Source organism: Macrobrachium nipponense, chromosome 21 (genome assembly GCF_015104395.2).
Source record: "Macrobrachium nipponense isolate FS-2020 chromosome 21, ASM1510439v2, whole genome shotgun sequence".
Lineage (NCBI taxonomy): Eukaryota > Metazoa > Arthropoda > Malacostraca > Decapoda > Palaemonidae > Macrobrachium > Macrobrachium nipponense.
In genome coordinates this window covers 74,516,014-74,529,068 of record NC_087212.1, presented here as the reverse complement: position 1 = coordinate 74,529,068, position 13,055 = coordinate 74,516,014, and the positions used below count along the sequence as shown (strand labels likewise).

The window sequence follows — 13,055 nt, the reverse complement described above, 5'->3', positions numbered from 1 at the left end:
AAGTGATTATAGTGTTCCCCATTGCAATAGAGGGTGCGTTTGATCGGCTCTTGTCTCGCTCCCAGGCCTAGACCTCTTCCAAGCTCACAGGCCCAGAGGAGAAGGAATGTCGAAAGCCTTACGGAGGTTACAGAGAATCCCCACCGATCAGGCGTCCCCTCGGCAGGTTCTGTAGGACGTCCCAGACTGCCAGGGATAGCCATTGGAAAGGCATCCTAATTCAATGTGTTCCCCTTATTATTATCGTCTTGACGAATAAGGAGAAAAAACATTCAACGGCGTAGATTAAATGAAGATGCAAGATAATCTCGTCTGGCTATCGGAACCTCAGAAGAGACGGAGAAAGGAAGACATCATTCGATAACAGTTGCGGTAGAGGCATTGCCCTATCCGGGTTCGTCCCCCCGTACAGTTGGACGGGGGGGGCTCTATCCCATGGGGGTTTGAAATAGTTATTTCAATAAATTCCTCATCGGTACATGTATATGAAAATATATCTATTCTGAGAAGAACGAATTAGATATTAAAGAATATTTGTTGATCGAATGAATTATATGGATCTCGTTTAGTGATTACACATATATATATAACTTTTAAGCTTCTAGCTCCTTGGGCATGAAGCTCCGGTAACGAGGCTCAATGCGCCTAAAACGTCTGAAACAAGGCGCAAAGCGCCTGAAACGAGGCGCAAAGCACCTGAAGGGCCTGAATATAGTCGCAAAGCGCCTGAAGCACTATGAACCAGGATCTTCATCGGAAATGGAAGTCCTTCTCATTCAGAAGAAAGGGAGGGCTATGTCGAAAATGGAAGTATTGTCGAATTCTAAGCAAGAACAAATGTACAAGAGATCGGAACCTTCCGCACACAGAACCTTCCGCACAGCGGAACCTTCCAGAAGGCGGAAGATTCCAGATTCAAATAACCTTCCAGACGTACAGAACTTTTCAGGCGAGGATCGCCTTTCAGATGCTCGGAACTTTCCAACAAGAAAACTTTCCAAGCGCGATACGTCTGCTAGGATCCAGGAGTATTCGGAACGCGATACTCCTGCCAGGCACCAGGAGTATTCCGACGAGCACGATACTCCTCCCAGGCGCCAGGAGTATTCGGAACGTGATACTCCTACCAGGCGCCAGGAGTATTCCGATCACGATACTCCTCCTAGGAAAGCGATACTTCTGCCAGGCGCCAGGAGTATTCCGAGCACGATACTCCTCCCAGGCGCCAGGAGTATTCGGAGCGCGATACTCCTACCAGGCGCCAGGAGTATTCCGAGGACGAGGAGTATTCCGATCGCGATACTCCTCCCAGGCGCCAGGAGTATTCTAGGCAAGATACTCTTGCTTAGCGCCAGGCACTTTCTCCTACAAGAAGAGCCTGACAACCGCCAAGAGTCCTCCAGGCGAAAGGTGAAAGACATTCGAGGCTTCTCCTGATAGGGACGGGAGTTGTCGCACAGGCGGCCGTCGCCCTTGTCAGGATCGTCTTAATGCAATAAAGGCAAGAGCAAGTTCGGCTTTTTCCAGGCAGGGACTCAAGATGTAGCACAGGCTGCCGTAGCCTTTGTCAGGTTAGAGTCGGTACTGCTAAAAGCCCTTCACCTTTCGAAAGGAAGCGCTCTCCTCCGGTTGCTCAATCTTCTCCCAACTTGAGGAATAGAAGATAGAGCAGAATTGTGAGAATTAGTTCAGTATTAGTAAGAGGATATTAAAATCATCCTCCTTCTAAAAAATAATGCAACCAACCATTTACAGAAAGAGGGGCAATCGTTTGGAAGTTGAACAAGATTCGTACGAGCTCTCATTCATTGATTAGAGGCTCTTCCAGATAAGAAAGGCGTAAAATACGGACTTATTTCCAAGATAATAAAAGCTGGAGAGATTCTCTTCGATCCTCGGTTGTCATTTGCGATCTCTTTCGACTAATACTCATTCGGGATTATTGACGAAAAGAACGAAGAGAGTAAGATTTCCATTCTTTCTCTGCATGTCGGAAAGGAAAGAATGTCGTAGAAGGCTTGCTGTATACGACTACTGAATGACAAGTCATATACGCATACCATTGTTGCCTTTCTGGTTCGCTACGGAATTATCTATATCCTTACAGGATTTTCCTAGTAAGGACTTCGCTTAAAAGGTTTGTTACACAATACCTACTCAGCTTCGGTATTTAACAAAGGTTGTTTGGCTTAAATTTGCATTATTGAGAGCTTTCTTAGACTCGAGAATAATTTTATTATATCCATTCATTGAAGGGAGTAACTGGCAACTCAGAATGAATGCAGCCAGGCAGTGAACGAGACGGCTGTAATTGTGAGCCAATCCAGTACCATCCGGTTCTCGGTCGTGAACGGTTGGTTACATCTCTCTCTCCTAAGGGATCGAATGCTTCACCGTATATTCCCCCTACAATCAGGGACTTATCCACGAATTGAGGGGATTTTTAGGCAAACATGAATAACATCGTATTCGTTTTGCTAAGGATCTCTCTCTGCCTCGGCGAGGAAAGAATGTAGTAGAAAATTCACCTTAAGATAACGGTACGGTTAAGCCTTATGCACACACCGTGGTTAATTACAGAGTTCCTACTATCCTTACAAGAGTTTCCTAGATGAATGCTGTTTACCACAATGTGACGGTATTATAAATGATTTTAATTCGGCAGAGCACGATTTAACCTATTTGGAAACAGACACGGAACGTAACGATCCTTACCAGGTTCGATGCGGGATTTTGCACGTCCGTGAGAACCTTTTTGATCAACGATAATAACTGTTAACGTATGTTTAACATTTATTGGAAAGAGTTGTCAGACCCTGCGGAAAGTATTCACAGATCTCTTCGCAAGGCAGAAGATGAACGAGCTTCTTATAGATTGCTTCCGTTTCCTCGAAACAAGAGAGGTAGCAAGATACGCCATCTTTAATTTAAATAGGGGAATAAAGTTTAGTCTTTTTTCCCCTAGTTATATATATTCTTAACAGATATTAAAATAAATGGGCGTCAAAGGAAGAAGATGAATGCATCATTTCGGCAATAAAAAGGTTGGATTCACAGAGGTCACGTTCTTCTTTCAGCATGTGTCGGAAGGTTTTTTCTAAGAGAGTAGAGATTTTATCGGAATCTATTATAAATATTGGACCTGAAAAAACCATCCACTCTGAGTCTGTCTGCGTGCAGTCTAACCAGAAGTAAATATGAATGAGAGGATTTTTCAAGGGAAGCTTGATAATTCCTTTAAATATGTTAAAGACATAGAGTTGCTGCAGATCGTGCTAGATGGAAAGGGGAAACTGTCCTCTTCCGATACCTCTGTGAACCACATAATGGTTTTCTTCCCTTTCAGAGGGAAGAATCACCTTGGTATTTTATGCTATCAATGAACACAGTAAAAAGATATACTCTGTCTCGACAAAGAATATTAGAGATAGTAGAGAATTAAGATCTTCGGGATCTTATACAATACCTCTATACGATAAGAGTAAGAGATCTTATACTTAGAATGGGATCCTAATTTGGGCCTCAGATTCCGTGTTCCGACAAGATGGAACTGCTCCTAATCAAATGTTTCTCTTGGTCCTAAACGATCAAAAGGACAAGTGAAATTTTGGGCTTTAGAATCTGGAATCAAATTCTATGAAGACTCGGCAATGGGTTCTGGCCAGCATAGTATGTTTGGCAAAAGAACTAAAGCCTTTTATTCCTGGATCAACGCTTTCAGATAGAGGTTTCGTTGTCCGGGTAATGTATTGACATTGTCATCTACAGAAGAAGACAAGGTTTAAACGTTTACTGACAGAGTCTTTGGAACGCGATGAGGGCTCAAACTACTTCCCAAAAGGGTCAGAGAGATACATTCAAGAGCTAGAAATCAGGAGTCCTACCAATTTCAGCTCAGAATCTCTTTAAGCTTCCAGGCTCCTTCCCTTCCTTCGGGCAAGGATAGGGAAGCTTCTGCAACGAGAAAACTCAACAACATTTAGGAGGAGAACTCGTTAGCAACGGAAGTATTCAATAAGGATCCTCCTCGGAGGAAGACTTGTCTCTCGGACTTTTAGATCTCCTATCGTCTACTGGATGTAGCTGACTAAATTTTGATGAATGTGCAGGAGCAATTAGCGTCTTTGGTAGGAGTACTTTCTAAAGAGCCTACTCGTAAAAAGGATGACAGGCTTCCGATTAAGAGATCCAAATACCGATCTCCTGTCGGGCGCGACGAACCCTACAGGGGAGTTGTCGCACAAGCGGCCATCTCTGGGGGAGCGGTGCGTTAGGCAGGCGAGACGTGGGAAAGGAAGTAACTCCTGCCAAGCGTCTGGCGCCAACTAGGAGCCAGGCGCCAAGTAGGCGCAAAGAGCCTGACTTTACTGTAGATCGTTCTAGGCTTAGATCTTCATCCAAGCAACAAGAGCCAACTGGAGAAGAGAGAACTCCTGATAGGAGTATAGCGCCCGCTAAGCGCAATATACTTGCCATTCGAAAGGCGCATTCCATGAGCGATACTCCTACCAAGCCACAGGAGTATTCAGAACTAGATGCGCCTTCCATAGGTCAGGAGTATTTGGGAAGAGATACTCCTGCCAGGCGCCTTGAGTACTCTGACCTCGATACTCCTCCCAGGCGCCAGGAGTATTCTAGACTTTTTACTCCTACCAGGCGCCAGGAGTATTCGAAGCGCGATGTGCCTACCAAGCGCCAGGAGTATTCTGAGCTTAATACTCCTAATAGGCGCCAGGAGTATTTGGAGCGAGATGCGCCTTCCAGACGGCAGGAGTATTCGAGGAGTGTTACGACTGTCAGGCGCCAGGAGTATTCCAAACAGGATACTCCTCGCGCCAGCCAGGCGCAAGCCAGGCGCTAGGCTTCATCCAGATGAGATCCAGTTCAAAGAAAGTCCTAGTCTTCTTTGAAACAATGGTGATCTCTAAAGCACTTCATAAGTGACTTGATGATACCTTCAAACAGCTGAGAATTTAAAAGCTCATGAAGTGCGAGCTTTTGCAAATTCTTGTTCTTTTCGTAACAATATGTCAGGAAGACATATTAGCTTTAACATATGAGAGATGCAACTAAGTGTTGACTGCTCATTACACGAAGGACTTCAAGTTAACCTACGGGAGATCCTTCTCTCTTGGTTTATACGTATCAGCGGATACGTTGCTGGGTTAAGGAGCCGACACTGATCCTTTAATAATGAGTTGAATTTATTTTAACTTAGTGATTTTTTTTTTGAGGTTTGAAAGGAGTTTGGGGGATAACTCTTTTTCAATTTTAGCGCGAACCCTCATGTTAGGAACAGGTGATCGGGATCGGTGTTGCGCTCCTTAGTTATGCCAATAGGCATAGGCATGTTGTCATATAAGCGGATTAGCACCCATTGACAAATGCCAATTAGGCTCGACCGAGTAAGTGGATAAGACCCCATCGGTAGACCCACAAGAACTCTTGGCCACAGATCACTATCTTGCTAAGGCTCTTGAGACGAAGCAGACTCCTATGCAATAGCTAGGAAGTCGACCCTTCGTCTAGAAACACAGGAACCAAGGTCTATAAATACCTACAACACATGTTGTTTACCTGTCTAGTCAGGAGTTAGCTGTCTCTTGCCCTCCACCAAAGGGTGTCAATCAGCTATGTATATATCTGACAGGTAAGTTGAATGTATGAAAATGATATTGTTATGATACAATAAAGTTTCATACATACTTACCTGGCAGATATATACGATTGAAGACCCACCCAGCCTCCCCGCAGGAGACAGGTGGAAGAGAGAATCTGATTAGAAAACGGGAATGGTTCCTAGTCCTGCCACCCAGCGGCAGGCCGGTAGATCACCTGACCTACCTGTAGCGTGTGCCGCGAAATTCGAATTTCTGTCGGGGTTGACGGAGTCGATAGCTATGTATATATCTGCCAGGTAAGTATGTATGAAACTTTATTGTATCATAACAATATCATTTTGTGAGAAGTAATGTGGCTTAGGGCTGCATTAGGGGAATCAGGAATTCTGAAGATTGAGATATTGGAAAAATGTGTCGGGGGAATATTTTAGAAATTTAGGATGTAAATATGATGGTCTAAGGTATATAAAAATTTAAGCTCTTTGTTTACAGATGGATTCAAGTATTATTAAGGCATACAAGTATATAGAATGGTCTTTAAAAATTTTGTTCAAAGTATGAGATTGCCCAATCAGTTTGTTCAGTTTATACTGGAATGTCGTAAATTTCAAATTCTTAGTAGGATCCTAGATGGTCATAATTTTTCTAACTCTTAGAACTGTGCCAAAAATATTGTGCAGCTTGCTTCAGTTGTCTGCCTACCTACATGGCATTTGTGTGGAACATTACAAATTATGACTATACAAGCAGCAGTCCCCCGGGTTATGACGAGGGTTCCATTCTTGAGATGCGTTGTAAGCCGAAAATCGTCATAAGCCAGAACATCGTCAAAAATCCTAAGAAAACCTTACTTTTAATGCTTTGGGTTCATTAAAAACTATGTGAACTGCATTCTTATTGCATTTTTCTTCAAAAACTTCAAATATTGATTATTTTGCATTTTTGGAGTCATATTTCTTCTGGCAGATCAGCATTGTAAGCGCTGTAACCCTGGAACATGCGTTGTAAACCTGGAAATAATTTCTGATAAATATAATTGAAAAGCGTTCTAACCTCGGAACGTCATAAGCTGAACCCGTCGTAAGCCGGGGGCTGCCTGTAGTTATCAAATTTCTCAAAGACATGCAAGAACCAATGGTCTATGGTCACTTGGTAAACATTTGGCACAGACAAGAGGAATGTTATTCCTGTAAACATTTGGCACAGACAAGAGGAATGTTATTCCTGTAAACATTTGGCACAGACAAGAGGAATGTTATTCCTAGAAATAGAATCTTTTGGGGTACTAGACCCAAAAATAGATCCACTCTTGATTCTAATTCTAAAATTATTTTGGACTTGTTTACAGGAAAACACAAATTGAAGTGAAAAAATAACTTTTGGTTTAGGATAATAAAAAGGTTCATTTCCTCTGAAGATATAGTCCATGGGCTACGATAACCCGATAACCCCCCCCCCCCTCTTTTTTTTTATTTGATGTCTAAGCTTCTAGTAAAGCATTGTTTGTCAAGCAATATCTGGGTGTTAGTACCCCTCAACAGCTATTAAAGATGACTACTGGTCAACAAGGGAAAAACTGAGTACAACGCCAATTTTCAACCAGCAGCTCGAAACGTGTTGCTTATGTAGTCCAAATATTTTTGGGGTGGCAAGTTAATAGGAAATGTTATTTTACAGCTTCATGATCACTTAACTTATTGGTAAACACCATCTGAGAAGGGGCCCTTATCGACAGATTCATGAAGCATCATCAACAAAAGTTCCTCCTACAGTGGTGTTTACCTATATATCCTTTATATTTCTTCTTGCTACAAACCTTGTAACGTGTAAAAGAAAAAACACATAGCGCCATATCACAATTTTTTTCCCTATATCAGGTTATAGCATGGGTGATGAAAAGCCTGTTAATCTTAAGAAGGAGCATCGCAAAGCTCTGGAATATTGACTGCATTGTTCATTACGACATTGAAAAAAAAAAAAGATGAAAAATGTTCTCCTTTAACAGAAAAAAGTCTGTCTGCTATACAGATGGCAGCTGAAATTAGGGAAGCCTATGCTCAACTGACTATGAAAAAATATATAACTGTATGTGTTGTTTTTCATAGACTCCAAAAACATATCTGAACAAGATTGTTCTGATTCCAAGCTGGGAATTAAATGCTCAAAGGAAAAAAGAAACCATTGTCACACTAGCTGTGATTGTCAAGACTTGTTGCCTCAGCATGGATGCATATTTTGTGGAAGGAGGAAAAAGGATTGGCCAGAAATATGAAAACCTCCTGAGACTTGAATCCAAAAGCCGAGAGGATGCTATCAAAATAAGGGCTGAGGTCATCCATGATGCTAAATTGTCATAAAAAGATGTTGAACTTGTGGCAAAGGACACAAGGTATCATCTTTCCTGTTACCACCATTTCGTCCCTCCAGAAGGTTCAGTTTTTAAATCAATGTCAGCAGCTGATAAGGCCATACAAAATGCTCTTGAGAATGCGTTTAAATATATCTGTAAATATGTGGAGGACTCAATCATTCAGGGGCCAGTGTTGAAGGGATAACAATGCTGAAAGAGAAGTACCTCATGTATATGTTTTAAAATCATAGAGAGTTCCACAACAGTGAGTATAAGACATAAACTGTAAGGCAAATTGGTGAAACACTTGGTGGTCAAAGATTAAGGTTTAGAGACTTAACTATTGCAGTGAACTATGTAGTGTATTCGTTTAATGTTCACCCTGGACTAGCTGTAGAGGTTGTCTTTGAAGCTTCTGCCTCTGACTCTACTGTTGGAGGAAGCAGCTCTTGTTATTTGTTGAGTAATCATCTCTTTCCTCAGATGAACTTCCTTGGCTCCCTCCTCCGCGCAAGGTGATAAGAGATCTCCTCCCCCTGTAGCACTACTACAACATTTCATCAAATCTTTGATTTCTGGGAAAAACAAAGTAGTATGCTTCATCGAGTCATTGTGTCATGATATTATGTATGCTGTCACAAAGAAGACAATAGGTTACTTCCAAGAACTTATTTTTCAACATAACTCTCAGGCATCTTACTGGCAAAGCAGAAATTATCACATTCTGATCCTGTCTCCGAACATTGACACAAATGACTTCTCTCATTCATTTTTGATTTGGTAACTTTGACTTCCAAGAAGAGACACCATCTGGGAACAGCACCCTGCTACAAAGGCAACAAAATCAACTGCTCACAAAATGAAGTCTGTGAAGTATGTACCAAATGAACTTCCCACATGCTATGTGAGGGAAAAAGCAGCCCTCTCCAAAGCTAATGTCTCTGTTGAACAAGGCAGATATGTCAGTAGCAGTTAGAGCTCATGATTCAGACCTTATGTGAATTTTAATAAGGAAAATTTCTTTTCAGCCTCAGCAAGACTTATCTTAGACTGTTCCGGATGGAAAGGCTGGCTGTCATGCACTGGGAAGTGAAATATTGACTCTTACCAAATTGAATATCTTCCTCCTATACCAGCCCTTATCACAGAGAATAGCACAGTGCAAGAATGTCTTATGCAAGCACAAGATATGACTGGTGCAATAGGACAGTTTTGGACCATTGTGTATTTTGCTGGGGCAGCAGCTAAGAAAGCTTATGTTATCATATGGTAATGTCCTGAGAAATTCCCCAAAACACTCATCAGACTTGGTGTTTTTCATGTTATCAGTGCCTATTAGGGTGCTGCTTGGAAGTCTGTGGAAGGAAGCATTGTTGAACAGATCATTATCCAGTCTGAGTTATGTGCCAGTGGCTCTGTCAGCAAGGTACCGAGTGCCAAACACTCAAACTAGTCGTTGTGTGCTCGAACTTTGTTTTAGGCACCTGAAACTACTTGAGCAGTATGAAATTTTCTGAGGCAAAATTCCAATGGAAACTGTCAAGCTGCTGGAAAACCTTGTCAAAAACCTAACATATGAAAGATTGCAGGCAACTTTAAGCCAACCCTAGGGAAACCCCATCCTTTGAAAATTATACTGAAAAATTACCATTATGTAAATGCCTCTTAAGACACTTGGGGAACTAGAGGAGGTACTGAATGATGTGGTTGATGTCTTGGAAGAGTTTGCTTGCACAATTGCACAATATATGTATTCAAGCTAACCAAAAAATTCCACCCAACTATCAACAGTTGCCAATGCCAAAAATTTATTCAGCAGTTTAAAGCAAAGAAAGGTGTACTGTCCACTGATGTAGGTGTGGACATCAGTCTTTTGCCTCCATACCACTCAAGTCTTTTCCTTCACATCAGACAATGTAACTAACTACCAAGCTGCAATTTGGAGTAGGTTACTGGAGTCATCCTATCACCTATTAGATCCCACTCTACATGGGTGGTTTCAGGGAGCAAAAGGACTGGAGTTCCAGTGGATGCACCTAGAAATGATGCCATGTGAGTTGGTGTCAATTCTCGTCACTAGCCTCTCCAATTTTGAGGATGATGTCACATAAGCTGGAACCACCAGTTCTCAGCCATGAAGATGAACATTTTAATGAACCTGAACATGATGATCAGTTAATGTAGTTCTATCAAAAAATTTTTACCTCTGTTCATAATTTTAGTAAAATTTTTGGCATCTATTATAGGTTTTTGACATATTAAATGACCTTCAAGCCCTAAAATAACTTTATAGGACTGCTGGTTGAAAAATGGTATTGTATTCAGTTTTCCCCCTTATCAGCCAGTAGCAACCAGAAATTGCTTGACTAACAATGCTTTTCTAGAAGCATAGACTAATAAAAGGGGAGGGGGACCTTTTTGGTTTCTGGCCCATACATATCTTTTTGGAGAAGATGTGGCCATGGATGATATATCTAGGATGATGGAGAGCAGTGCAGTGGGGGGATGGAAAGAGAATGTGTGTGTAATGGAGTGGTATGTAGGTGTGAGAAATGGGAGGTTTTTGCATGACCATCCATGTCGCCTGTGGTTTTTGCAAAAAAAAATTCTTGTGGCATTGGGCAGGGGGTGCACTTAGACGACAAATTATTCAGACCTAAAATATTGCATAAAAAAATTGATAATCTAGAACCTTCCATACAGGATATTGCCATATTTCAAATTTTTTTCTAGTATTGGGTCAGGCATGAAATGACATCTCTCCTGTTTTCTGAAGCAATATGTTAGAACAAAGAATAAACTGAATTTACTGTGTAAACTTACTTTGTTGCACAGATCATATATATAATTGTAATTCATTAATCCCCAGGAAATACTTTATTTTTTGTAGCTAACAAGGTTTGTCTGAAATCTTACCTAACAGTAAATGAATAATAATATAAATATAAAGTCACACACCGAAGGAGGTAGCAGCATCAGTGCATCTCACATGGTGCAATTTACCGTACAAATTGCTAAAGCTTAATTGCTACAGCCCTTTGGCCCCTAACAACAGCCACTTTGCAGTGTCTTCTTTTTGCTGTTTTAAGTGCTGAATGCCTAAAAGTGCTCCAGTGCTCAAATAACAGCTGCCGCTACCCACTGGTTGCTGTTATTAGAGGGAAACTATTGAACCCAGTTTTAATGAAAAAAATTTCATATTTAACAACATAGATTTAACTACGTACTTAGTTCAAGACGTGTGTAATTTGAAGTTTTTGATTATCCTTTGTTTATTTAATTTATGAGAATTTGGCTATAAAGCCAAGCACCGGGACACTTTCAGTCATTCAGCACTTAACACAGCAAAAAGGAGTTTGGAGTGGTTGGACAGAAAGATGGGAGAAAGGAAGGAAGAAAGAAAATAAAACACTAAAAAGTGGCTTCAGCAAGGCATGGAAGGGATGCTGCAGTGCCTACATTGCACCACATTAGATCCACTGAAGCTAATAGTACCCACTTGTGTAATGATTTCATATTTACACTTGATATATTATCTATTTATTGTTAGTTAAGATTTCAGAAAAATCTTGTTAACCTCTTCCCCCCCAATTTTTTTTTTTTTTTCCTGGGGATAATCTCTGAATTACAGTGATATATGTTTTGTACCACAGTGTATTCATGGTTATAATATTGATTCAGAACCAGAGATCTATTTCATGCTTGACCCCATACAGGGAAAATCTGACATAAAACCATCAATGATGATAATGGCACAAGTGGCATGGTATATTTGCAACCCATGTTCACAATACATACATATATGTGTGCATTTGGTTAATAACTATTGTAGCAGGTTTTTTCTTTTGTATATGCCAGTTGTGTAAAAGGAAGGTAATGCAGTGAAATGGCAATTTTCTGTCAAAACTCCTAGTAAACTGACTTTACCTTTTCTTGATATTTTGAAACACTTGCTTAACTTTTCATTCATTTTATTTTACAGTTCTTGGTATGACTTACGACTTTGGTATAGATTTATGGTCTGCTGCATGCACTATTTATGAACTGTATACTGGAAAGATCATGTTCCCAGGGAAAACTAATAATCAGGTAAGTTCAATTTTTATTCCTTATATGAATATTGGTTCCAAAAAAAATTCTATACACACTGCCCTTCAGGTTGACAGATATTTTTGTATTAAAGTAATGTACTTGGTGATTTGTAAATGTAATAAAAGCTTGGTAACTAACATCATAAAAGTGGTTTTGGCCTGAAAATGCTAGTATGTAGATTATTATGAAAAATTTTGAGAATATTGTTATTGAAGATTGAATCTAGATTGTTATATTTGCAGATGCTGAAGTTGTTCATGGACTTGAAAGGAAAAATGCCAAATAAAGTAATTAGGAGGGGTGCATTTAAAGATCAACATTTTGATAATGCATGTAACTTTCTGTACAGAGATGTCGACAAAGTTACAGAGAAAGTAAGTAGAGTAAATCATGTTTGATTTTTGGTATTGAAAGGTTTTATTTACCATATATACTCGTGTAACATGCGATCTCGCATATCATCGACCCCCAAATTTTCACCCTAAAACAATCATTTGATTATATATCTCCTGTAACATGTGAGTTCAATTTTTGAGACCAAATTACAGTAGGCTAATCTCTTTTCCTCCTGTTTATCTATCCAATTTTCTAGTTAGGTTAAAAAGAGTAAAAGAGAAAGCTAAAAGTATTGTCAATAATGTTATATGTACTTGTTGTGTAAATGCATACAGACAGAAACAGCTGATTTGTTATGAGCTGAATCCAATAACTACAGCAGCTTGATTGCATTTCAACTATCATACAATAGTAAAAAATTACCGTAGTTATGTTACAAATGACCTTAAAAAGAATAGGACTTGATATATTTGTACATGACTATATCCTTATTCTCTATGGAGAAAAGATCGGCAAGGGCATATACTACTGCTAAATAGTTGTAGCTGAAGCTGAGGAAAGAATGTTTATCTGCTAACGACTATAATCGTGAATCGGCAACATGGAAACTTCGGTATACCACCATCAAACTTGACTGTAAACAAAATTCGAGAGAA

The 13,055-nt window shown here is 40.2% G+C and overlaps 1 protein-coding gene across 1 annotated transcript in view; it reads left to right on the top strand.

Moving 5' to 3' along the window:
- Nucleotides 1–13,055, top strand: part of LOC135198178 (serine/threonine-protein kinase PRP4 homolog) — a 277,937-nt gene that overhangs the window by 249,583 nt on the left and 15,299 nt on the right. The window contains exons 15-16 of the mRNA XM_064225699.1: nucleotides 11,954–12,060; nucleotides 12,306–12,437. Coding sequence (XP_064081769.1) covers nucleotides 11,954–12,060; nucleotides 12,306–12,437 — 239 coding nt within the window. The remainder of the gene's footprint in view (nucleotides 1–11,953; nucleotides 12,061–12,305; nucleotides 12,438–13,055) is intronic.